The sequence below is a fragment of the Bufo bufo genome, chromosome 4 (genome assembly GCF_905171765.1).
Source record: "Bufo bufo chromosome 4, aBufBuf1.1, whole genome shotgun sequence".
In the NCBI taxonomy this organism is placed as follows: Eukaryota; Metazoa; Chordata; class Amphibia; order Anura; family Bufonidae; genus Bufo; species Bufo bufo.
This window is the reverse complement of record NC_053392.1, coordinates 60,702,664-60,730,420: the sequence shown is the minus strand read 5'-3', so window position 1 is coordinate 60,730,420 and position 27,757 is coordinate 60,702,664. Positions and strand designations below refer to the sequence as shown.

At 43.5% G+C, this 27,757-nt stretch overlaps 1 protein-coding gene across 5 annotated transcripts in view; it reads left to right on the top strand.

Moving 5' to 3' along the window:
* The window catches only part of ROCK2 (Rho associated coiled-coil containing protein kinase 2), a 141,822-nt gene that overhangs the window by 99,617 nt on the left and 14,448 nt on the right, over positions 1-27,757 (top strand). For 4 of the 5 annotated variants that reach the window (XM_040427317.1, XM_040427318.1, XM_040427320.1 and 1 more), the window contains exons 14-27: positions 697-788; positions 863-1,109; positions 1,197-1,303; positions 2,318-2,477; positions 5,851-6,011; positions 6,186-6,370; positions 6,637-6,706; positions 16,602-16,705; positions 17,822-18,008; positions 19,118-19,211; positions 19,417-19,511; positions 20,686-20,868; positions 20,975-21,143; positions 22,703-22,894. In XM_040427317.1, coding sequence (XP_040283251.1) covers positions 697-788; positions 863-1,109; positions 1,197-1,303; positions 2,318-2,477; positions 5,851-6,011; positions 6,186-6,370; positions 6,637-6,706; positions 16,602-16,705; positions 17,822-18,008; positions 19,118-19,211; positions 19,417-19,511; positions 20,686-20,868; positions 20,975-21,143; positions 22,703-22,894 — 2,046 coding nt within the window. The remainder of the gene's footprint in view (positions 1-696; positions 789-862; positions 1,110-1,196; positions 1,304-2,317; positions 2,478-5,850; positions 6,012-6,185; positions 6,371-6,636; positions 6,707-16,601; positions 16,706-17,821; positions 18,009-19,117; positions 19,212-19,416; positions 19,512-20,685; positions 20,869-20,974; positions 21,144-22,702; positions 22,895-27,757) is intronic. The other variant, XM_040427321.1, reaches the window with a different exon arrangement.

The window sequence follows — 27,757 nt, the reverse complement described above, 5'->3', positions numbered from 1 at the left end:
GGGTGTAGCTGCCTTTATATCCGGCATACGCCCCTCCCTCAATGAACGTCTCGTCTTGTTTCCCCCTCCCACCCTCCCTTTCATATTACTACTCCTAAGGGGATGCCCTCTATTCAGGCGTCCTTACATCGCCACGGTTATGGCATAATTCTAGCCGCTTTAGAGTTGAGGGGGCCGTAGATGGGGTCAGTTCCTTCTCGCCATCATTAACCACGACCACAAAGGTAATATACACCAATGTGCTGTCTGTGTGTACAAGGGACAGGACGCAGACCGATGGGACTAAATGATGCTATTCACGCCTCCGTTTTTCTGCATGGAAACTCGGGGCATGAGCTAATTTTTTTCCGTGTCACATAGAACATGGACCTGAAGACCAGTTGTCTTCAGTGACTAGCAGGTCCATGCCCCATACGAACCTCACTGCTGTTTTTAAAAAGTTGTCCGTGTGGTGCGGCTTATGATTTTTAATATGGACCTTTAACTGAGACCTTAGGGTCCGACACCCGCGGATCTGATATTGATGACCTATCCTGAGGATAAGATATCAATAGCGAACTCTCGGAAAAGCCCTTTAAAGGGGTTGGAGGAGGAAATTGGTCCTTCACTACCTGGATTGCGATCTGCTTTTAAAGTTTTAATGTTGTCTGCAGTACGGAAAAACCAACCACTGTATGACTTGTGTTTTTTCTTCAGTGAACAGTCTGAAGGATCAACTTGAAGACTTGAAGAAAAGGAACCAAAATTCCCAGATCTCGAACGAGAAAATGAACCAGCTCCAAAGACAAGTAAGTAAAAGCAATGTTCAGCTTCCTGAGTGTAAGTGTGCAGGGCCCCGACCTAACACATTTCTGTTCTATAGCTGGATGAAGCCAACGCCCTCCTACGTACAGAGTCAGACACAGCAGCCCGGTTACGGAAGACTCAAAACGAGATGTCCAAGCAGATCCAGCAGCTGGAAACCAATAACCGAGAGCTCCAGGACAAAACTTGTATGCTGGAAAATGCCAAGCTGAAGCTAGAGAAGGACTACATCAACCTGCAATCAGCCCTGGAATCTGAAAAGAGGGATCGGACGCAGGGATCGGAGATTATTAGTGACCTTCAAGGTATGACTCTCTATAGAACCCGTAGGGTTGCATGTCATATACTTCAGTGTTTATACCCATCCAATGCATGTTGTGCGCTATTTGCAGGCCGGATATCTGTATTAGAAGATGACGTTAAGAAAGGAAAGGACTTTCTTACACGTGCAGAGTCTGAGAAGAGGCATCTACAGGAGAGGCTAGCTGCCCTGGAGAAGGTGAGGACTTGTCCTGAGAATGCTGGATAACAGCTTTGGCTCTTGGTGCTGCATCTCCTATTGATCAGCAGTTATCAGTCAGGAGCCCCCTATTGGAAGACATTGTCTAGTACACAGCGCTCTGGCCTAGCGGAGTCCACCAGATGATTGGGAAGGGGGGGGGGGGGCTTTTTGGGGAAGACTGCACCCCACCTATCTGGCTGCCCTTCTAAGTGATGTATGAAATCACCTGAGGCATGCTTATGATGTCCGGATGCATTTGATATAGGTTAAAGGGGTTTTCCGAGATTTAGCTGTTGTTGACCTGTCCACAGGAACAGTTATCAGTATCAGATCAGCAGGCGTCTGACTCCCGGAATCCCTGGCAATCATCTGTTTGTAGAGGGCATTGTGCTCCGCTGAGTGCAACAGCCCCTTTCTAGGCTTGTGATGTCACTTTTATTGCTCACATGGCCTCGGCACAGCTCAGTCCCGATCAGTGCGGCTGAGCTGCGATACCAAGCACAGCCACTATCCAATGGATGGCACTGTACTTAGGAAACTGCGATATCATTCATTTCAGACCTCATGCACACGATGATATGAACTTTGTGGTGATCCGCAAAGTGGGATACCGTCCGTCTGCCATCTGTATTTTTTTTTTTGCTGACCATTAACATCAGTGTGTCCTTGCACCGCATATGGCAGACCTGAGGACATGTTCTGTAATTAGCAGAACGGACATACGGCAGATAAAAAAAAATAAAAAATTCTGGTCTGCAAAACGTGGTGCACGGACCCATTGAAGTCAATAGACCTACAAAAAATGCAGACGCCACGTTTATGGTATCCTTACTTTGCGGTTGTGAGGTTTGCGGACTGCAAAATGGATTCATTTGTGTGTATGAGGCCTAAGATTGGTCCATAGAACAAATCTGGGTTCTCTGGACTACCTTGGTATGGTTGGTGTGGACCTAAGGTGTCTTTTCCCAGTCTCCAGACTATTGCATGTTTTACCAATTCATATCATCGTAGGAAAAAAATAACCTGGAGATCGACATGACGTACAAGCTGAAGGCTCTGCAGCAGAACGTGGAGAAGGAAGAAGCAGAACATAAGGCCACCAAGGCACGCCTGGCTGACAAGAACAAGATCTATCAGTCTATTGAAGAGACCAAGTCTGAAGCCATGAAAGGTAGAGAAGCTGCTTGGTGTAGAAGTCCCGTAGGCATATATCCACATCATGGTCTTCTAGACAAGACCCACAACAGGACTTGGTCAGGTCAAGTTCCTACATGGCTGGGTGTTGTCTTTTCTGTGTGGATCCCTCACACCTGAATGGGTCTTGCAGAAATCCACGCGCTTGCTTCAGAAACAACTCCATCCAGATATATAGACGGGATTTCCGGTATCTGAAATTTCTGCATCAAATCTGCCACGCGTGACTAGAACTTTAGGCTGCGTTCACACTTTGCAGTAGTGTTTGTACTAGTAGATCCAGTTCTGAAAGGTTTATTACAACCTCACCAACCATTGTTTATTATTAACGTGCATCTAGAATGAAGTAATGAAGCAACTTCAGTCTACATGAAATATCTAGCTGTATACAGCTCACGTGTGGACCTATGCGTGTGCGTAAAAGGTGGGGCAAACGTACCCTGTGCGGTCCGACCTTGCAGATATATTGACGTCCAGATGGGATTGCAACTGCAAAATCGGGCTCCATAGGGTTTGTACTAGGCTACTGCGGAGGCACGTGGCATTGCATAGGAGCTGTGGACACAAACTAGATTACAGTTATCTTTTTGCAACATTAGAACATTGAAAAATAGGGAGCGGTGCTGCAGTGACCAGGCGCGGCTGCTACACCGTGTACGGAGCTGTGTAGTGTCAGTGGCTGGTTCTGGTGCTGCAGCTAGTGAAAACAGCTGATCGTCAGGGTGCTGGGAGTCAGACGCCCGCCAAACTAACGATCACCTATCCTAAGGAGAGGTCATCAGTAGGTAAGTCCTGAGAAGAGCACCTGTGAGCAGGCTCAGCCCTATTAAGTCAGGCCTACATCCTAGTAAGGTTGATCCTGCTGATCACTATGATATCGATCTTGTGAAAATAGGTTTCAGTGTTCCGAGAAAATATTATTTATGCAAATGAGGGCTTAAGTGCACAGAGGGGTGTGGCCAGCACGGTGGTGAGGGGTCTAGACCACACCCCTCAGTGCACTGAAGTCCCCCTCAGAAACGCCATAACAGATTTTCAAAAGACAAGTATTGTTATAATCAGCAGCATCAACCCTACCATGTTATATACCTTGTTAAATAGAGTTGATCATGATGAGACGCTCGTTCACTGTCTGTTTGTGTTTCGCGGGCCGTTTTTCCCAGACCGGTTTTTCCTTTTTTTTTTCAGTAATACTTCCGTTCCGTTTCTCCGTATGGCATATACAGTATACAGTAATTACATAGAAAAAATTGGGCTGGGCATAACATTTTCAATAGATGGTTCTGCATAAACTGAACGGATACGGAAGACATACGGAGTACATTCCGTATGTGTTCCGTTTTTTTTGGCGGATTCATTGACTTGAATGGAGCCATGGAACGTGATTTGCGGGCAATAATAGGACATGTTCTATCTTTCAACGGAACTGAAAAACAGAAATACGGAAACGGAATGCATACAGAGTATACGGACTTTATACGTAACGCAAAAAACGTTCGTGTGAACGAGCCCTTAAGTCGTTGATGTAGTTCGGTTTTATAGTCGTTTCTCCTCCTTTATTTCAATGACCTCCATATGTAATATTATGAACCCTGCCTTAGCTGTATATGCCGCCCCGGGTTCATTTGAGCAATGTAGCTCCCTCCAGACATTCAAGGGTTAAATGGTTGCCCTTGAAAGACCGCATTATATGAGCACATGGTTGTAATGCCATACCTGTGACGCACAGCATGCCATTACAAGTCAACGTAAAGCCGGCCACAGGAATCTCTGCTCGCTTCAGTCTCCGGGGGGGCTGGAAGAGGTCAAATGAAGTCAGACCTGGATTCTTCCTGCACGGTACACGTAGGGCTTATTCTGGGCGTCTCTGCCACCACCGGACCCCACACACGCTGGATTTAGGAGACAAAGGTCCAACTATACCTGAGCCAAAGTAAACACAGACCACAGTCTGCAGCCCCCAGGCCTGGCATCTAGAGAGAGGAGCCATACAGTCGCCAGGCCGCTGGGTACTCAGATGGAATTTGGTTTTTTTTTCTCCATGGGTTTTTCTACTTTGAATTTGCCTTTTAATTACCAATTATTTTAATTAACCCCTAACATTGTGTCACTCTTTTTTTCCCATATGATATACCCTCCTCTGTCCTAATTACTGCTCTTGTCCGAATCCTAGGACTGCACCAGAAAAACAAAGGGGGGCTTGCAGGTCCAGGTATAAGTTATAGCTGCGGCCATGAATATAATTAGAAATAAAAGTCTTCTGGGCGTAAAATGAGACCTTTTCTGATCTCTGTATTTACTCGCACCCTGATATAGTAGGCAGCGCTGCCTTCAAACTGCCTGCTGTAAAGCCCATCAGCATTTCAAAGGGAGAGACCTGTCAATCAAGCAAAGTCGGCTGGGGAGAAGCCAGAGGGGCGCCACCCAACAGACCCCTCTTCCTGTACCCAGCTTAATTAAAACTTTTTTTTCCTTTTCTCTGATACGCAGCAGTTCTTCAGTATAAAGCATAGTTCAGTGTGATCGGGGGACCATTTTGCTTTTTCATAGTGTCTGTGATGAGGTTACTGCATCCTGTTGGACGCTCAACTCCGCAGTAGCACAGTATGCAGTAAGCTCCCTCTAGTGGTGACCACGGATAATCAGCATGTTATGTTTTTAACCCCCTAAAAAGGGTTGCCCATTTTTCTTATATTGATGACCTATCCTCAGTATAGGTCAGCAAAATCAGATTGGCAGGGGCCCCGGACGATCAGCTGTTTGGAGAGAAGGCAGCACTTGTCCGAGTGCTCCCTTTAATATAAGGCCGTGCCATAGGCATGGCCAAATACTCTCGCATCCTTGGCAGACCACGGGGCAATGCTGGGCTTACAGATAGAGCACCATCTTAGTAGACCACAGGATCTAAGCGGTTGAATAGCCAGATCAGAGTTGGTTCCAGTCCTGGCCATTGCAGCAGGGTGTCAGCTGTATGTTATAGCTGACTCTACTGCTGATGGTGCAGGCTCAGCTCCTGGGCCCATGCCACTGCTTTATGTTGCTATGCAAGGGCTATTCCCTGCCAGCACGATAAATATGTGGTGTGGAGAGAAATGTATCCCTATGCATAATTTGGACCCCCGTATAAGAAAAAAAAAAAACTGCTTTAAAGATTTATTAAAAGACTAATCCGCACAGAATTTAATTGATTCATTGAATATGACATGTCCACCAGTTATTGGCATGTCATTTCCAGGCATGATAAAATGGACATGTCTCTTCCATGGCATTGGATTTGTTGAATTGTTCTTTACTATTGTTTGTTCCATTTCCTTGTGGCATGTGATAACGGGACCTTATGTCACCTGCAGATATGGAGAGAAAACTGCAGGAGGAGAGGTTGTCCAAGCAAAGACTGGAGAACAACTTGCTGCAGGCAGAGAAGCAATGCTCCATGCTGGACTGTGACCTCAAGCAAGCCAAGCAGAAGATTAATGAGCTGGAGACCCTGAAGGACAAACTCCTGGAAGATGTAAGTTGTAGCTATCACACTGTTTCATTGCCTAAGAGGAAAGAGGAGGGGTCGTTTTCAATGGTGTCCATCTTTCGTAGAGAGGTGGCCCAGTTTGAGAGGTTTGACTTGTATGTGTAATTGATGTGTTTTACGTGCTGCTTCCATTTTCCTTTTTTTTTTTTTGGTTCTTAGGTTAAAAACCTTACCTTAAAAACTGAACAGGAGACCCAGAAACGCAGCCTGACCCAGAATGACTTAAAGATGCAGCTTCAACAGGTGAACAGTCTAAAGATGTCAGAGAAGCAGCTGAAGCAGGAGATCAACCACTTGACCGAGATCAGAGCGAGCCTAGAAAAACAGAACAGCGAGCTGCGCAAGTAAGAGTCTTGTCTGATTCCACAAAGCTGACTATTTAAGGATTCAGTGTGACTTTGTAATTTATTCATTTAAAGCCTTGCTTAGGAGTCCAGTGGGCGGTCCTAATCAGTGACCGTTGGCTATCCTTGCGCAGTCATACTGGGAAGGCTGTCAATTAGTGAGTCACTCCGCCCTGTGGGCTCCTAAGCTCACTGCAAGGCTGCAAATGCTATTTGTTACCAAAAGGAGAAATATATTGACCGTACTACCATCTTTTCTTGTTCAGAGAACGTCAAGACGCAGATGGTCAGATGAAGGAACTTCAAGACCAGCTGGAGGCTGAGCAGTATTTCTCTGTAAGAATGTCCATTCTTTATTTTCCCACAAAACGTCTAGACTGCGGTGTTCTGACCATAATATGTCTTAAAGGAGTTTTCTAGTGCCCGCAACCTGCCTCCTAAAACCGATTCGTGCTTACCTGCTCCCCGGTGGTCCAGTCCTTTGCGCTGCCTCCACTGTCTCCATCTTCTGGACCCCACACTGTTTACATCAGGCGGTGCATTGCAGCCAATGACTGGCTTCAGTGGTAATGTTGCCACAAGCAGCACGTCATCACTGAAGTCAGTCAATGGCTGCAACGGAGCATGGGACCATGCCCATGCACCGCCTGATGTAAACAGTGTGGGGTCCATCACTTGCAGGCAGTGCGGAGCAGGTTTGAATCTTCTGGTTCAGGAGGCAGGCTGCAGGCATTAGATACAATGTAAATATTACCCCAAAACTATTTTAAAGTGATTTCTGGGACTAAGATATTGTTGGCCTATCCATAGGTCCCCAATATCAGATCAGTGGGGGGGTTTGATCCTGATCACCACCACCGAGCTGTGACTTACAGTCACAGTTCCAAGAAGTAGACTGTATAGCAGGGCTGGCCAACCTGCGGCCCTCCAGCTGTTGTAAAACTACAATTTCCACCATGCCCTGCTGTAGGCTGATAGCTGTAAGCAGTCTAGGCATGCTGGGAGTTGTAGTTTTGCAACAGCTGGAGAGCTGCAGGTTGGCCATTCCTGCTGTATAGGAAGCCAGAATATCACAGCACCATACTGTGTTGTGGTCATGCTTGGGTACTGCAGCTAAGCTCCCTTTAATGATACATCCAGTGGATAGCATGGACACTGGAGCTGTGCACATTTCAATGACCCAGATTAGACATAACTCCGATCCCAGCCATTTAAAGGAGCTTTTCCGTTGAGGCTGCAGCAATGTCATCACATTGAAAATAATCAGCTGCTGCAGCCAATCACTGCTTTAAAATATGAAGTACTTCAAAGTATTATATTAGCGAGGAAACAATCACATCTTCAAATCCCTCATCAGAAGACAAAAAGGTGAAATTAAGTTTAATAAACACAATCTACCCTCCCAAAAAAAAACTATTTTTTCATTAATTATTGTATTCTTTAAAAATAGTTCATGAAAAAATCTGAATCCATGCAGTGTACCCATATACCAAAGTGAGCACATCTAAACAGCACCACCGCATGGCATGAAAAAAATGCCAACCTAATGGTGGAGTTATTGTATTTTCCAATCCCACAAAAAAAAAGTATTTTCCGACCATTAGATTACTTGTACTGTAAAGTTGTGTCAGTAACAACGGCTCATGCCAAAAATGTTAGCGGACACAAAAACAAAAAAACTTTTGGGTCTCGAAATGTGGTGTCGCAGAAATGATTATTTTTTTCCCCCCTTAAAATATGCTTCATTTGGAAAAAATACTAAATATTAAAACAACTGTAGTGACATAATGGTAGCCTACTGGAAAAACAACTAAAAAGCACTAGATCAAATGAATGCATCATCCATGGGTAGTGGCTTATAGGGATTCTCCAGGATTAGAGAAGGGTCTGTTTTTATTCCAAAATTAAGAAGAACTGCAGTACCAGCCACAGACTATGGACAGGAGTAGCGCTGTTTCTTGAATATAAGATGACCCATTTTTCTAATCGTAAGCAACACCTTTAAATTTCCTAATTTTGAGCTGGCTTGGGGGCAGGGTACTGGGTCTCCTTAAAGCGACCAGCTTTGTATGGAGACTTGGTGGTGTCTCCCAGGCAAAGAGAACCAGCTCACTAGAGCCACCTTTTGGAAGCAGCTCCCTATTATATTCAAAAACCAACTTTTTAACATGCATGGCACTAGCAAGATACTTATTTAAATTCCAGTTCGGGTCAAAATTAAACCTTTAATGACCACCGATATGGGTTTCTACAACAGTCATTAATGGGCTTTATTCCTACAGTGGCCTACAATAAGCACTGCATGGGTCTCGCGTTCAGCAGAGAAAGGGGGGGGGGGGGGGGTTCAGGTTTCACATGAGTTGGGCTCCTGCTCTAATGGCTCAGACTGGCATAAGCGCTGATTGGGGCCGTTTAAACACTTAGATGCCATGGTCAATAGTGACCACCGCATCTAAGTGGTTGAGAGGGAGCTCCCATTGGCACCCTGCAAATGAGATCGCCGGGGGCAGAGGTCTTTGCATGGCAGCCTAATGCCTAGTGAAGACACCAGGTCTGCCTGCAATGTATTCCTAGCTGGCTGTCCCTCTCAGGCGCAGCCTGCTGGTGACTGTCATTGTAGCGCTGACAGTGTCATACAACATAGGGCATAAGCAATACATTGTAATTGTACAAGTGATCAAAAGATCTTTTATTAAAGTCCCCTTGTGGCATCGCGCACCCAGTCTCCTCCCTCTCTCGGATCGGACGTGATGACGAAATGATTCATCTATTGTGGAGCCCGTCCCACTAAAAGAAATCCTGGCCGCGGTCAAAAAAGATGGAGATTTAATACAGAACATCTCAACGCAGCTCGAGGTAATCCAGTCAGATGTGATCCTGATAAGGGACGACGTTATCAAGATCCGGGACAGAGTTACGACTATAGGAAAAACAGTGGGGGCTCTGGAGAATGAAGCTAAAATATTCTAATCTGAAGATTCCACATTAAAAATTGAGGTGAATACTCTTAAAAAGAAGGTGGTGGATCTGGAAGACAGGTCTAGACGTAATCTGAGAATTCTGAGTCTGCCAGAAGGCTATGAAGAAAAGAATCTTGCCGAAATGATACAGAACCTAATTCGGGAAAAGTTTTGGGAATGAACATTTCTCTCCTCTGTTTTTGGTGGAAAGGGCACACCGGGTGCCAGGGGGTAAACCTATCCCTTGGAGACAGCCACGGATACCTCTTGGAAAGAGATTGATGTCTCGAGATAGAGGGAGTGTCCTCCTATTGTGTATAATGAAAGTAAATTAAGTTTTTCTTTCCTCCGGATTTCTCCAAAGAAATCCAGGAAAAGAGACGCAGTTTGGCGGCAAAAAAACATCTACAGGAACGGGACATCAGATATTCATTTGTCTACCCAGATAAGCTGAGAATAATATTCAATGGTGAAACCCATTTATTTTTTTTTTAAACCTTGGACTCTGCTATAGACTGGCTGGATTGGTTCAGAGACATCTACCAGCGATTGTCTGGTGGAGACCCATGCCACTGAGGAGTCGGTTCTGCGATGCGGTAGGGGATGGGCTGCGCAGACTTATTATTCTACCTTTACTAGGTTTTCCAGAGGTGTCACAGTTTTGATCCATAGGGGGATTGATTTTGTCTGTGGCATCCTCTATCGATGAGCAGGGGAGGTTTGTTTTTCTATATGGGAAACTCCCGGGAAGAGTCTGTATCTTGGCCTTCGTTTCTATCCTGCCCCCCTTACCATGCATGTACTTAATTGTTTATTAACCTTTGTCGATCAGTGGCCTGAATGTCCCTCGCTAGTTATTGTGGATTTTAATTGTGTTATGAACCCAGAAACAGATAGGATCTCTTCGGGGGGAGATATCTATACTCCAGTCCAGGGGTCTCCCCTGGCACGTTTCTGTCTGGAAGCAGGATATGGGGATTGATTGAAAAAAGGGAAAAGAGTTTACTACTGTATAAGTAAATCTGGAAACTCCAAGTCTAGGGGATAGATCTGGCCTTGAGAAGTAAATAACCATCTCAAATTTATTAAATTGATGAAATATGAGGCCAGGTCGATATCAGACCATGTACCCCTATCTCTTGGGGGGGGGGGGGGGGTCAACTATAAAGTAAGACCTTTATTTAGATTGAACCCCCACTGGATTTTTATATTGGATAAAGATACTGATTAATTGGACAAACAGGAGATGAGGCACTTTTGGGATAGTAATGAGAACACAGCTGGAGTCCAACTGGTATGGGACGCATTCAAGGCCTTTGAGGGGAATTTTTGTTAGTAATATTTCAAATTTAAGAAAGGGATATGGCAAGAAAGATGGGGAGTTAAAAGAAGCAGTGTTAGCTGCTACCAATGAGTTCACCGGGAATAAAACATTAGGAAATAGGGAAACTATGCAGAGCGTGAATCAGGTATATGCCGATTTTTCTCTTGGAAAATGTTGGAATTCAGATTTGGACTCTGTTTCTCTTCCAGTTCTTACTGATACTCAGAGGAAGTTTCTGGATTTGGATCTCTCTCTAGATGAATTAGAGGCTGCACTGAGGGCATGTGTGGGGGATTCTTCCCCCAGGTTAGGCTACTTTCACACTCTCGTTTTGTGCAGATCCCTCATGGACAGATCCGTTCAGATTATACAACCGTCTGCATCCGTTCAGAACGGATCCGTTTGTATTATCTTTAACATAGCCGTTGAAAGTCAATGGACGACGGATGCGTTTTTGATTGGCTCAGTTTCGTCAGGCAGCGTTTTAGTGTCCGTCACCAAAGCGGAATGGAGACTGAACTGATGCATTCTGAGCGGATCCTTTTCCATTCAGAATGCCTTAGAATGCAAACTGATCCGTTTTGGACCGCTTGTGAGAGCCCTGAACAGATCCCGCAAACGGAAAGCCAAAACACAAGTGTGAAAGTACACTGAGGGTTGTTTTAGGATCATTTGAGGAGGGTAGCCTTCCAGAGTCAATGACAGAGGCTGTAATAATGCCAATATTGAAAAATGGCAAGGGCCCCCTAGATATGGGGTCATATAGGCCTATTTCTTTATTGAATACAGATATGAAGCTTCTCTCAAGAATTCTGGCTACAAGACTATCCAAGGTTATTACGTCAGTTATACACCCTGATCAAAATGGTTTTATTCCTAATAAGGGCACTCACTATAATTTGCATTGTCTGTTTGCGAACATACAGTCCTTCGGGGGAGGGGGAATCTCTTGCTCTAAGGTGTTTGACAGGGTGGAGTGGAGATTTCTTTGAAAGGTTTTGGGAAAGTTGGGATTTGGTAGTAGATTTATAGATATGATTAAGCTACTGTATAAGTCCCCTATTGCAAGATTGAATATCAATGGGAGCTTGGCGGAGAGCTTCTCTTTGAGTAGAGGTACCCGTCAGGGTTGTCCACTCTCTCCATTATTATTTGATATCTACATTGAGCCCCTCGCTGCTGGATTCAGGGGTTTGGGGTACTAGGAATAGAGGACTGCATCTCTCTGTATGCGGATGATGTGTTGTTTTTTTATAAATCATACTGATACCTCACTTCCCGAATGTATTCAAATAGTGAATGCCTTTGGTGCCGTCTTGGGCTTTGATATTAACCAATGCTTATGCCTGTGGGTAGACCTGAATACTCTATTGAGGGGCCCTTGAGTTTACTTAGAATTTCCGATTCATTTGAATTTTTGGGTATGATTACAGTTGCAAGAAAAAGTATGTGAACCCTTTGGAATGATATGGATTTCTGCACAAATTGGTCGTAAAATGTGATCTGATCTTCATCTAAGTCACAACAATAGACAATCACAGTCTGCTTAAACTAATAACACACAAAGAATTAAATGTTACCATGTTTTTATTGAACACACCATGGAAACATTCACAGTGCAGGTGGAAAAAGTATGTGAACCCTTGGATTTAATAACTGGTTGAACCTCCTTTTGCAGCAATAACTTCAACCAAACGTTTCCTGTAGTTGCAGATCAGACGTGCACAACGGTCAGGAGTAATTCTTGACCATTCCTCTTTACAGAACTGTTTCAGTTCAGCAATATTCTTGGGATGTCTGGTGTGAATCGCTTTCTTGAGGTCATGCCACAGCATCTCAATCGGGTTGAGGTCAGGACTCTGACTGGGCCACTCCAGAAGGTGTATTTTCTTCTGTTTAAACCATTCTGTTGTTGATTTACTGCTAAGCTTTGGGTCGTTGTCCTGTTGCAACACCCATCTTCTGTTGAGCTTCAGCTGGTGGACAGATGGCCTTAAGTTCTCCTGAAAAATGTCTTGATAAACTTGGGAATTTATTTTTCCTTCGATGATAGCAATCCGTCCAGGCCCTGACGCAGCAAAGCAGCCCCAAACCATGATGCCCCCACCACCATACTTCACAGTTAGGATGAGGTTTTGATGTTGGTGTGCTGTGCCTCTTTTTCTCCACACATAGTGTTGTGTGTTTCTTCCAAACAACTCAACTTTTTGCCAGTACTGCTGTGGAACATCCAGGTGCTCTTGTGCAAACTGTAAACGTGCAGCAATGGCTTTTTTGGACAGCAGTGGCATCCTCTGTGGTATCCTCCCATGAAATCCATTCTTGTTTAGTGTTTTACGTATCGTAGATTCGCTAACAGGGATGTTAGCATATGCCAGAGACTTTTGTAAGTCTTTAGCTGACACTCTAGGATTCTTCTTCACCTCACTGAGCAGTCTGCGCTGTGCTCTTGCAGTCATCTTTACAGGACGGCGACTCCTAGGGAGAGTAGCAGTAGTGCTGAACTTTCTCCATTTATAGACAATTTGTCTTACCGTGGACTGATGAACAGCAAGGCTTTTGGAGATACTTTTATAACCCTTTACAGCTTTATGCAAGTCAACAATTCTTAATCGTAGGTCTTCTGAGAGCTCTTTTGTGCGAGGCATCATTCACATCAGGCAATGCTTCTTGTGAAAAGCAAACCCAGAACTGTGTGTGGTTTTTATAGGGCAGGGCAGCTGTAACCAACACCTCCAATCTCATCTCATTGATTGGACTCCAGTTGGCTGACACCTCACTCCAATTAGCTCTTGGAGATGTCATTAGTCTAGGGGTTCACATATTTTTCCCACCTGCACTGTGAATGTTTACATGGTGTGTTCAATAAAAACATGGTAACATTTAATTCTTTGTGTGTTATTAGTTTAAGCAGACTGTGATTGTCTATTGTTGTGACTTAGATGAAGATCAGATCACATTTTATGACCAATTTGTGCAGAAATCCATATCATTCCAAAGGGTTCACATACTTTTTCTTGCAACTGTATATCCCCTAAAGTTAAAGATTTTTTACATCTAAATCTGATTCCGTTGATAAGCAAGTTGAGGTCCAAAGTGCCAGTATGGCTTCGACTTCCTCAATCTAGAGCTGACAGAATATCCCTGGTTAGGGTCCATTCACACGTTCGCAAAATGTATCCGGACGTTGCGGAACGGATCCGGACCCATTCATTTTCAATGGGGACAGAAAAGATGTGGACAGCACACAGTGTGCTGTCTGCATCCGGACTTCCGTTCCGCAAAAAATAGAACATGTCCTATTCTTGTCCGCAGACACGGACAAGAAAAGGCATTTCTATTAAAGTACCGGCCAAAAGCGGAATGCACATGGCCGGTGTCTGTGTTTTGCGGATCCGCAATTTGCGGACCGCAAAACACTTGCAGAGGTGTGAATGGACCCTTAAGATGGTGATATTACCCCAACTCCTCTATGTTCTTAGGAATTCCCCATTGTGGATTGAGGATAAATTCTTAAAAGTTAATTGGGAGAATTATTAATGATCTGCTGTGGGGAAGAAAGCGGGTGAGGCTCAAACTGGAATATCTTTACAAGCCGTTGGAACAGGGAGGGTTGGACCTTCCCTATTTTAAGGGCTATTTTATAGCTTCTCAGCTATGGCTTTATCATCACTGGGAGGAAAGTCTACTTTGTAGGAAATTGCTGAGTAGATCTACATGTGATAATATGTTTACAGTATGGGAGTCTGAGTTATTGTCCAGAGTTCAGCAGGATTATAGGGAAGCTAGAAAGTTATTTACTAAGACGAGGAGCACGGTTAGAGATTGGTTGGGAATAAGGGGATCTCTTCATTGTACGCCCTTTTGGGATAATTATCACTTACAGGAGTTGGATGGTTTAGCTGAACATAAGTATTGGCAAAAAAAATAAAAAATTTATACATTGCACAAATGGTGAGTAATGGAGATATACTTTGACACACAAAGCGCGTATAATTAATTTATCGTGGTTTAGATATTTACAGTTATGTTTGGCACTTGGTAGTGTAAAGGGGACATTTTTGTTACAGATAGACACTTCTACTCTTTTGAATGATTTGATGGGAAACCTGGGGTAGAAGTTTAAAATTTCTCAACTTTATAAGTTGTTTCTTGATGCACTGTTTAATGGTTTACATTCTCCCGGACAAATTGCTTGGGGATCTGCTTTAAGGATCCAGCCAGTTGGCTGGGGGGGAAATAATGACTAACTTAAGAGCAGGGTCACACAATTTTAATCATGTTTTGGTTCAATTTAATATTATACATAAATTATATGTCACACCAGTATGGCTTAATAAATGTGGGTTGAGGGGTACGTCCAATTGTCCACGATGTGATTCACTTGGGGCTGATTTTTTTTTGCACATGTTTTGGTCTTGTATACAATTAACAGAATATTGGGAGGCAATAGACCAACTTATTACCCAAAATTGAAAACAGTGATTTACGGTGGAATGCTGAACTTTCCCAAATTAATTGTGAGAAATATAAAAGGATTCGTCTGATGAAAATACTTATTTTTTTGGGCGAGATTGTTAATCACCGGAGCTTGGTTTTCACGAATTACTCCTAGTGTGTGTATATGGCTAAATCTGGTTAATAAGATTAAGAGTTATGAAAAAATCTTATATAAACAGAGAAATATTGAGGAGAAATGGAAAAAGATATGGGGGATTTGGAGAACCTAGGTCTTTTCCCTGACACCCCACCGTTACCCTTGCTCTGTCCTAGGGGACGGAGGGGATAGCAGACACATCGCAAGGAGGGGCTGGGGGGAAGTTTTGGGGTAAAAAGGAGAAATGTAATTATTGTTGAAGATATGATGTGCAGAAAATAGTTTTGTAATTTTCTGTTAAAAAAAAAAAGTCTAGTAATTGGTTTAAAAAAATAGTTTAAAAAAGTATAAATAAAAAATAAAACACAATTTTAAAAAATACGGTATACTTTTTTTTCCATTGGAAAAAAAATAGCAAAAATAAAATCTCCTCCACATATTTGGTATCGCTGCGTCCGAAACAACCCGTACTACACAATTATCATGTAATTTATCCTGTGCGGTGAAAAAAAAAGGCTGGAATTGATGCTGTTTACTTATTTGCCACCAAAAAAACTAAACAAATAAAAAGCTGTTAAAAAGTGTTATGTACCTCAAAATCATACCAATGAAAAGTGGGCGTCATCCCACGCAAATCAAACCCTCGCACGGCTCCATGTTTCTATGCAGTGAAGGAGTTTAAGCATGCATGGGATAGGCATAAGGCCATCCTTCATATAAGATGGGGCCGGGGGCTATTCATAGTATTCAGTATATTGGGCAGACTAGATGGGCCAAATGGTTCTCATCTGCCGACACATTCTATGTTTCTCCATAGAAGGAAAAAATAAATAAAAATGTTTTTGTGTAAAAGTAGTAAAATGTAAAAAAAAGTGTGTATTTGGTATCACTGTAATCATACTGACCTAGAGATTAAAGTTGTCATGTTATGCTGAAAAATGAAAACCGTCAAATTTATAATGTAAAAAGTGTCATTATTACTCCCCCCCTCCGAAAGAGTTAAAAAAGTTATATGTACCCCAAAATGGCACCTTTAACCCAACTTGTCCCATAAAAAAGCAAGCCCTTATACAGCTACATAGACAGAAAATTAAAAAAGTTATGGCTCGTGAAATGCGGCGATGAAAAAAAAAAAGAAACAAATAGTTTGAACACTCAGGCTCAAAAGGCAATTAATATGCACAATTGACAATGAACGGGGACAAAACGGAAGCGTTTTCTTCCGCTATTGAGATCCTATGACTGATCCCAATAGCGGAATCGAAAAAGCTAGTGTGAAAGTAACCTTATAGGTGATGGACACTATTCTCACAGAATCTAAATTCTGGTTTATTCTGATTCCATGTATAGACCTTGTACAAGACCCAAGTGCGAGAACTGAAGGAGGAGTGTGAAGACCAAGGGAAACTTTACAAGGACATGCAACAGAAGGTTCAGGAGCTCCAGGATGAGAGGTGAGTCATGGAGATACCAGACTTGGATGAGGCTGATGGTTTCCACCCACTGAACTATTCCTGCTGATGACGCATAACTTATGTAAAGTCTGAGATATGACTAAATATTAACTAACGTTATGTCTGTTCTTTCCACCAAAGTCAGCAGCGGGGTACCACAAGGATCTGCGCTAAGGCCCCTTTACACCAGACCTAGTTTGTTACCTCGCTACCAAAGGCGACTTTGTATTCCTATTTTTAAATGTTTTTAAATATGCAGATAGGAATACCAAAGTCATTCACCGAAGCCTCGTGCAATTTCAGCCCATACATTTTAAGGGCTGTATGTATTTTGTGGTCAGCAAAACATGGATCTGCAAAAAAAAATGGATGACGTGTTTATGACCTCCGTATTGCATCAATTTTTCTTTTTGCGGATCCGTTGTAACAATGCCTATCTTTGTCTGCAAAATGGACAAGAATAGGACCCGTTCTAACTTCTTTGTGGAACGGCCATGCAGACATATGGAAATTGCATGCATACGCAGTCATTTCCGTTTTTTTTGTGGACCCGTCGAAGTGAATGGTTCCGCATATGGGCCACACAAAAAAAACGGAGTGGACATGGGAAAAAAAATTAAGTTTATGTGCATGAGCCCTAACGCTTTACTGAACCAGCATTACAAACAAAGTTTTTTAAAGAATCGACTTTGGCTCTCTGATCCAAAGCTCGATTCGCTTAAGGCTAGTTGTGACTATCGACCTTGGGAAATTTATGAAACTGGTGTAAAGTAGAACTGGCTCAGTTGCCCATAGCAACCAATCAGATTCCTCCTTTCATTTTTCAGAGCTCCTTTGGAAAATGAAAGGTGGAATCTGGTTGCTTTAGGCAACTAAGTCAGTTCTACTTTACATCAGCTTTGATAAATCTCCCCCCTTCCCTTTGTCATGTGAAGAGCGTGCCATAAAGAAATCTACCATCGTTTGTCACTCTTCTCATTTCATGGACAAGGGGGAAAACATCTTCTTGGTTCGCTGCAATGACATAGATTTCCTTATGGCAAACCTACTGCCTTCTCCTTATTCCGGAGTGCCGCTTTACCAACTAAGTCGTCTTTACTTTTTGTGTGTTCCCAGGGACTCTTTGGCTGCTCAGCTTGAGATCACATTGACTAAGGCGGACTCTGAACAGCTGGCACGCTCCATTGCTGAGGAGCAGTACTCTGACCTGGAGAAAGAGAAGATCATGAAAGAGCTGGAGATCAAGGAGATGATGGCTCGTCATAAACAAGAGCTTGCCGAGAAATATGCCACCATTAGTTCTGTACGTCGATGGGGGATTGGTTACGGGGCATATTTAGTTACAGTATAGAACTGGTAATTTTTTCAGGCAACCCACTGAAGTTCTAGAATTACTGCTGTCTCATGCCCAGGGTGGACAACCTCACTTGATCATTTTAATCTTGCTATATCTAGATTATTACAATTGGGTTTCTTTTTAAAGTATAAAAATCGGTAAATTTAAGCTCGATTGTGTCTTCCATCACCAAATAAATCCTGGTGACAACTTATATGGCTTATCTATACTTCAGCAAATAGCATTTATTATGTAGAGAAAAGTGATACAAGGCACTTACTAATGTATTGTGATTGTCCGTATTGCCTCCTTTGCTGGCTGCATTCATTTTTCCATCATATTATACACTGCTCGTTTCCATGGTTATGGCAACCCTGTAATCCATCAGCAGTGGGGGTCGTGCTTGCACACTATAGGAAAAAGCACCAGCTTATGCGCACTCCCGGGGTCCCGGCCACTTGAAAGGCCTGAGCTTTTTCCTATAGTGTGCAAGCATGACCACCACTGATGGATTGCAGCGTGGTCATAACCATGGAAACAATGCAATGCAGAGATGGGGAAAACGAGAAAATGTCTCGTCCTTGAGGCCAAAATGGCCGAGAACATAAAGGTGTATTCTGGTTATAACAAGTTATCCCCTGTCCACAAAATAAGGGATAACCATCAGATCTGTGGGGGTCCTACTGCTGGGACCCCCACTGATCATGAGAATGGGGGCCCTGTACCTTGTGGAGCTCCCCTGAAGTGGACGGGGAGGCCGGACAGAAAAGCGTTCTGCTTCCATATTCATTTCTATGGGAGCGTCTGAGACAGTCAAGGTTAGCTCTTGCATATAAAAAGCGATCAATTTCGACCAGCCGCTCGGTCCATTTCAGGGGGGCTCTATAGGGTATGACCTGATGGTTATCCCCTATCCTGTGCCCTAGCAGTCAGACCCAGATAGATCAGACACTTATCCCCTACAAGAGCTAACCAAATACTGCTTTAAACCTTCCACATTTATATTGTTTTTGTTTTTTTATTACTATTTTACATTACTTTCACAGTGTCTCATCTTGTGTGTCTTTCTTCCTTAGCTTGAGGAAGCCAACAAAACACTAACTACCGATGTGGCCAATTTGGCCAATGAGAAGGAAGACATGAACAACAAACTGAAGGATTCCCAAGAAGGTAAGTCGTCATTAGACATGAGCATATTCATCAGAACTACTTTTATCTATTCTCCCATTGTGTTCTATGGAGAAATGCTTTCTTCATCTCTAATCACAATTAGATTCCACCATACAGATTACCCATTTACGCCATATCTAAGATGCAGGGGAGTATGGGATCTGTGTGTAACATTGTCTTGTTTTTGGGGGAATTTCACCTACAGAAATTCAACATCTGACCGAAGAAGGAACTACCGTTGTGATCCTTAAGACACAATTTGAGAAGCAACTGCTGAACGAGAGGACCCTGAAGACCCAGGTAACAATACAGACCAACCCATAACTGCTTTCCAAAGTTCCTGGATAGTATAATATAGGAGGAGGTGGCCAAACCTTTCAGCGGGGCTGAGAGAAGCCACTTAAGGCATCGAGCACGTGTCTGTGTTGTTTATTGCTCTGTTTTGTATGGAGCCTTTATATGACACCCAGAAAACTGCATGGGCCTTTACTGGAAGCCCATTTTGCCTCCCATTTAATGCAGATTTTTTTTTTTTTCTATCTGGCTGCATACAAATCCAAAAGAATAGTGGTATGGTCCATCAGATGATGGCCCATTACTACAGAATGAACAGGTCTGTAACCTAAGTAATGCTTATTAATACACAGGACTCATTGTGCCGCCTACATCCTCGGTCTTGTGTCTATGAGGCCTTAGATATGCAGAACTAAGGCCTTGGGAGATGTGGCTTTGGGAGATGACACATGCGTTAGGGAAAATCATTGTGTATTCATATGTAATTTACTTGTAGTTAGATGTTAAGTATGTACTCAAGCTACTCTGAGGGTAAGAGGACACCTTGGTTGGCATAAGGAGAAAGCTTGGGTGCTAGATGTGGTGGGAATCTCACCACAGTGCTTGACTTTACTGGTATCACAGACAATCATTTTAAAGACATTCATGACTTAAAGGGGGATTCCCATCTAAACATTTAGGACATATCAACAGGATTTTCCATATATGTCCAATAGGTTTCTCATCTAGGACCTGTTCCTGTCCCAAGAATGTTGCCCTGAAGTGAATGGAGAGCAGTTTTCTCCATTCACTGCTATAGAACTCCGTCTTCATTCTAACATGCGACTGGCTGTTTTTGGATGTCTCATAACAGTGCATAGAGAAGATGCTGCGCATGCTCATCATACATGACAGGCCAGTCTACAGATAGGCGTAGGTCCCACAAGTGGTTGCTGCACAATTAGGACATATCCTGTTGATATGCTGTAAATGTCTTGAAGGGACAACCCCTGTAAGAGGTGACCTACTTGAGTCAGAGATGTTATATTCTAATGCTGACAGTAACAGCATTGATCTTATTATACCCAAATGCCCATGTCGGTGATATTGCGCCCTCTGGCCCCTGTCCACCTCCGTATCTCATCAGACAATGCTTGCCACTTGTGCAGGTTCATGACTTTTTGTCTCATTCCTTTTACAGGCCGTGAACAAGCTAGCCGAAATTATGAACAGGAAAATTCCCAATTCCAAGGGCGGACCTGACACCGATGTGCGCAGGAAGGAGAAGGAGAATAGGAAGCTGCAATTGGAGTTGAAATCCGAGAGGGAAAAGCTTTCACGCCTTGTCATCAAGTACCAGAAAGAGATGAATGAGATGCAGGCGGTAAGGAGTCACATGCACACTGAAAGGGTTTCTGACCAGTTGTGTACTTGGCGGGAAGGGCAGCATTATGTCCGCTCTTTGTAAAATTACACCATTGTCCTCACAGCAAATTGCGGAAGAGAGTCAGGTTCGAATTGAGCTTCAGATGGCGCTCGACAGCAAAGACAGCGACATCGAGCAGCTGCGGTGTCAGCTGCAATCCATTCACATCGGCATGGATAGCACGAGTATCGGCAGTGGGCATGGTGACACCGACAATGATGACGGATACCCAGGTAAAGCCCTTGGTCTTTCAGTTACCAAACTGGAGAGCGCACTGTTGACTTGCATTGCATTCTCAATCCTTTGAGACATATGCAAAGTCAAGTCTTTTTACCCTCTTCGGATATGCACTGAATGGTAAAGTCACACAATTGTTAATATTTCCAATTCACTGCTACTGGAGGGCAACTTTTGCACGATTGTGCAGTCCATTCTGGGGTTGTCCTTGGGATAGGCCATGAATTTATGATCATGGAGGTCCAACTCAATCCAGTGAGGACCATGGTTCCTTCTTGGTTTATTCAGGCACATTGACGTGTATGCGATCATGGCTCCATCCTGTTCACTTGAATATGCTGATCCTCCAGCCCCATATACACTGCACTTGTATGTACAGCACTATGTACAAGGGCTATGGTACTTGTTCTGCCAGTAAGTCACAATCTCGAGGGTCGGACCTCAACTGATCATGGATCGACAGCCGATTTGGTGAAAGTCATGGAAACCTCTTTATATGTATTTATCACATCACGTAATGTCTCTCTAGGGGAAATCTTTGCACAGACATTTACACATTAAAAAGACCTAGCGGGTCGTTTTAGACGCCAGTCTTAATAACCCACATGTCTGGCGGTGGATCAGTCGTATTATGAAGAGGCTCAGGCCTCTCCATAACTTTGGCGCATCCAGCGCCAGTTCTAAATGTAAGCCAGCTCCCTTGCTGTCTTACATTTAGACCATTTTCTTCGCCTTAAACAGGCGTAGAAAATGATGAATGAGAGGGCCCTTCCCCGCCCGTGCCACTCCCATTATTTTAGACCTGGCGTTGTTGCTGTGCAACTAACCATAGCACTGCAATCTGCGTCTGAAATACACCTAATATAGGCGTATTTCAGGATAATAAATGACACCCCCCTAGTACCTGAATCTTTTTGATGCTAGAGGCTTCTGGCACACATTTGCTAGGGATGCCCAGATGGCCTCGAGGGGCCACAAATCTCTGCACAGCAAATTATTACGTTCCCCCCCCCACCCCACAATTGTTCATTTCACAGAGTGTTGTGGCCCCTTTAATTTTGCCTTATTGGAATTTTTATTAGTCTTCATTTAAACATGTATGGACTATATTAAAGAGGTTGGCAATATCTGGCCAGCACCAAATCCGTGGTGGGAAGGAGCGGGCTCCACACATAACTGCCGGGATTTTTTTCTTCCGTATATTAAAGACGGTCAGGACCCCACTGATCCTCAGAATGAAGGGGCCATTCTGCTCCTTGCCCCCTTTACTGAATTTCCCTGGTGGCCTGGAGAGCTTCTATCCCTTTATTTTCAGGATCGGCGAGGCTCCCCGAGGTCAGTACGGTATGTTGGGGCGTATCCTGGTGATGGAAAAAGCCCTTGAGGATTTTATTGTGACAAATGGAAAATTGCTTCTGTGTTATCTTTCCCTTTGGTGCTGACACATTTTTCATTCCTGTTCGATATAACAATTTTTTTTCCCTCCTTTGCTTATAATATCTTTTCGTAACTTCTTATCTGCACTCTTCCTTCCGGCTCTGTGCCGGGTTTCCAGTTCACATCACTCAGTCCCGTACTATGGAGTCCATGTCATTCACCTACCAGCGTTCCTCTACTTCCGTCAGCATTGGCACTAAGCCCTCCCGTGCTCGCTTGCTTTTCAACTCTGATTCTGATACGGACTCAGAGGAGGAACCAAAACCCAGTGCACGAACCCCTACAGATCCCGATAGCGATGACAACGAAGGTGACATCGCTGTGCAACTGTGTGCTGCTCTCTGTGTGTGGGCCCAGGTGGCCCTTGTCTAACACTCAAGTCTCTAACTGGGATCGGCATGGCATGATTACTGACCGCATGCGTTCTGTACTGGCAACCATCTACTGCCAAGAACCTGTTTGATTGTTTCGAAAAAAAATAAAAAATCCAAGCATCTCTGAATGTATATTTAAATTTATGGAGCGGATTTCCATCCTATGTAGAGATGAGATCATCTCATGTAGTATGTGCCCTCACTAGGAAAAGTTGTCCGGTTTCCAATATCGATGACCCATTCTCCGATTCCTGGCACCCGCTGATCAGCTGTGTGAAGAGAACGCAGTGCTGGTACAGGTGTCGGATCCCCTCCCTGAGAGGACCAAATATATTGTAAACTGAAGGGACACGGTTATTTATTTATTTTTTACATTTTTAATTTACCCTGGTAGGAAATGTTCCCTATTGTTGATCTTTTTGTCCTCCGGGGCTCCATTAATGGTTTTCTTCCCTCTCCTTGTTCAGTACACATGCATGCTCCGCTGAGCATGCATGTCTATGGGGTGGGAGAGAGAGCTGTCAGCCAAATAAGTATGTGAATGTGCACGAGGCCTTAGACCTGAGTTTGACTGCCACGCAACCAGGATAAATCTGCATAATCAATAGGTTGCCTTGGTATGAATGCTGCAGAAGAGTCTGTGGAGGTCCCAGCAAAAAAAATAAAAATCTCCTCATAAAATGTCACTATAGAGCAAAGATCAGCAATCTCCAGCATTCCAGCTGTGGTAAAACTACGACTCCCAGCATGCTCATTTGTTTGGCTTTTGGCAGAACTCCTATAGAAGTGAATGGGGCATGTTGTGAGTTGTAGTTTCAACACAGCTGGAGGTTGCTGACCCCTGCTATAGAGCTTTGTTCACACTGTGCAGTTTGTTCACACTGTGCAGTTTTTCTTTTTTTTTTTTTCCTACTGCGGGTATAATGTTTTTTGCATGATACCCATTCACATGAATGGACAGTGCCATGTAATGCAAGGTGGGGATGGGTCCCCCGTAGAAGATGCCACTTTTTCCTGTGGCTCTCTGCTCTGGCTATTAGAGAGGAGCCCCTTCTGATGGCCATAAACCCCAATAGGTCTTATGGTAATAGATCATGCTGACAGCTACCATTTAACCCCTTAGTGACCACCCATACATGTTTTTACGGTGGTCACTAAGGGGCCTTAGGCTGGGCGCGCTGCTTTTTTACAGCGGCCCAGTCGAAGCGCTGCACGGGTCCCCCGGGGAGCGGGGAACTGGCTCTCACATGAGAGTCTTGCCCTGCTCTAACAGCCCAGACCGGCAGGAGTGCCGATCCAGGCTGTTTAACACTTTACATGCCTCGGGCTCCCTCTGTCTCCCATCGGCACTCCGCGATCTCATTTGTGTGTGAAGGCTGCCTGGGGTCTGATGTAGGCCCCAGACCAGCCTTAAGTAATTTCCAGCAGGCTGCGCCTCTTTGGCGCAGCCTGCTGGTCAATGTCAGAATAGCATTGCCATTAAAATGCAATGCACTATAGGGATAGTGCACTGCATTTTAAAAGCAATCAAAAAGCTGTCTGTTATAGTCCCCTTGTGGGACTATGAAGTGGTAAAAAAAACCAAAAAAAACATTTATTTAATTTAAAAAAAATCCCATTAAAAAAATGCTTCTTTTTCCGTTGAAAATACGCTTTAGAATGAAAAAAAATGTAAAAAAAAAAAAATTCTTCCCCATATGTTTGGTTTTGCTGCGTCCGTAACGACCCGGACTACATAAATATCATGTAAATTATCCCCTACGGTGAACGCCGGAAAAAAACAAACAGAATTGCTAAGCTATCAATGAAAAATAAGAGTCGTCCCGCAAAAATCAAGCCCCCACACAACTCCATAGAAAGAAAATTAAAAAAGTTATTGGTCTTGGGAAGCGGCAATGCAAAAAAAAATTTTTCTTGAAAAAAAAAAGGGGGGGGTTATTTGGTATCACTGTAATTGTACTGTGAATAAAGATATTATGTTATTCATACCAAAAAATGAACGCTGTAAAATTTATAATGTAAAAGCGCAGTGGCAGTATTGCTGTTTTTCCCATCTCCCTCCCAGAAAGAGTTAATAAAAGTTAATCAGAAAGCTATGTGTTACCCCAAAATGGCGCCATTAAAAACTACAACTTGTCCCGCAAAAAGCAAGCCCACATAAAGCTATATAGACGGAAAAATAAAAAAGTTATAGCTCTTGGAACGCCACGATGAAGAAAGGAAGAAAAATGCTTGGTTAGTAAGGCCCAAAACAGGCTGGTCACTAAGGGGTTAATACACATACCTTTGTGTACTGCCATTAGGTGGGCAAGAGATTTTGTCAGCCCCTCCACTCTTCTGCTTCCCACTGTGATGGTTATGGTCGTCTGGTCCACGCTGTCAAGATTTCCAGCTTTTTGTCAGCCAATACTCCATGACACGTATTAAAGGGAACCTGTCATGTTGAACGTGGTGTCTGATCTGAAGGCAGCGTGTTATAGAGCAGGAGGAGCTGAGCAGATGGATATATACAGGTCCTTCTCAAAAAATTAGCATATTGTAATAAAGTTTATTTTTTTCTGTAATGTACTGATAAACATTAGACTTTCATATATTTTAGATTCATTACACACAACTGAAGTAGTTCAAGCCTTTTCTTGTTTTAATATTGATGATTTTGGCATACAGCTCATGAAAACCCAAAATTCCTATCTCAAAAAATTAGCATATTTCATCCGACCAATAAAAGAAAAGTGTTTTTAATACAAAAAAAGTCAACCTTCAAATAATTAAGTTCAGTTATGCACTCAATACTTGGTCGGGAATCCTTTTGCAGAAATGACTGCTTCAATGCGGCGTGGCATGGAGGCAATCAGCCTGTGGCACTGCTGAGGTGTTATGGAGGCCCAGGATTTTTCGATAGCGGCCTTAAGCTCATCCAGAGTGTTGGGTCTTGCGTCTCTCAACTTTCTCTTCCCAATATCCCACAGATTCTCTATGGGGTTCAGGTCAGGAGAGTTGGCAGGCCAATTGAGCACAGTAATACCATGGTCAGTAAACCATTTACCAGTGGTTTTGGCAGGTCGTGCTGAAAAATGAAATCTTCATCTCCATAAAGCTTTTCAGCAGATGGAAGCATGAAGTGCTCCAAAATCTCCTGATAGCTAGCTGCATTGACCCTGCCCTTGATAAAACACAGTGGACCAACACCAGTCCAGACTGTGGGTACTTGACACTGGACTTCAGGCATTTTGGCATTTCCCTCTCCCCAGTCTTCCTCCAGACTCTGGCACCTTGATTTCCGAATGACATGCAAAATTTGCTTTCATCCGAAAAAAGTACTTTGGACCACTGAGCAACAGTCCAGTGCTGCTTCTCTGTAGCCCAGGTCAGGCGCTTCTGCCGCTGTTTCTGGTTCAAAAGTGGCTTGACCTGGGGAATACGGCACCTGTAGCCCATTTCCTGCACACGCCTGTACACGGTGGCTCTGGATGTTTCTACTCCAGACTCAGTCCACTGCTTCCGCAGGTCCCCCAAGGTCTGGAATCGGTCCTTCTCCACAATCTTCCTCAGGGTCCAGTCACCTCTTTTCGTTGTGCAGCGTTTTCTGCCACACTTTTTCCTTCCCACAGACTTCCCACTGAGGTGCCTTGATACAGCACTCTGGGAACAGCCTATTCGTTCAGAAATTTCTTTCTGTGTCTTACCCTCTTGCTTGAGGGTGTCAATGATGGCCTTCTGGACAGCAGTCAGGTCGGCAGTCTTACCCATGATTGCGGTTTTGAGTAATGAACCAGGCTGGGAGTTTTTAAAGGCCTCAGGAATCTTTTGCAGGTGTTTAGAGTTAATTAGTTGATTCAGATGATTAGGTTAATAGCTCGTTTAGAGAACCTTTTCATGATATGCTAATTTTTTGAGATAGGAATTTTGGGTTTTCATGAGCTGTATGCCAAAATCATCAATATTAAAACAAGAAAAGGCTTTAACTACTTCAGTTGTGTGTAATGAATCTAAAATATATGAAAGTCTAATGTTTATCAGTACATTACAGAAAATAATGAACTTTATCACAATATGCTAAATTTTTGAGAAGGACCTGTATTTTTGTGGGAAAAGATTCAGTAAAACTTGTATTCTATACACTTATATCTCTGCTCATTCTGAGCTCTGAAGTCCAGGAGGAGGTCCTATCAGTGATTGACAGCCTGCCCTCTATGGCTGTGCATTCAGAGATAGCTGTCAATCACTAATAGGACTGCCTCCTGGACTTCAAAGCCCAGAATGAGCAGAGATATAAATGTATGAGTTACAAGTTATACTGAATCTTTTCCTGTAGAAATATATATCAATCTGCTCAGCTCCTCCTGCTCTATAACATGCTGCTTATGGGTTACATTGCATTTTCATGCTCACAGGTTCCCTTTAAGCTCACCCCAGCATATTCTCTCTCTCCACAGCCCTCACAACACCATTCACAACCCTCAGACATGCAGGTCATGGAGATTGTTGTTGTTTTTTTTTTTTTTTGTAATAATAATTCCCATAGAACATGACTTCACCCGGGGTTTCTTGTGCTGAACCTGCAGCTTTATGGTCGGCCCAGGGTTCTGACCCAGTGCTCCCTCATTATACCGCCTGCCCGTAGATACAGATTCACAGGTATGGTATATAAGAATATTGCACATCCACTTGTATGCTGGGCTGTACACACAATACACAGGATATGCGTTCACCGAGTCTCGGGATCAGACGCGGTGTACACATTGTCAGAGACATTTGTAGACTTGACAACTCAGAAATGTCCCATAGGTGACAGTCAG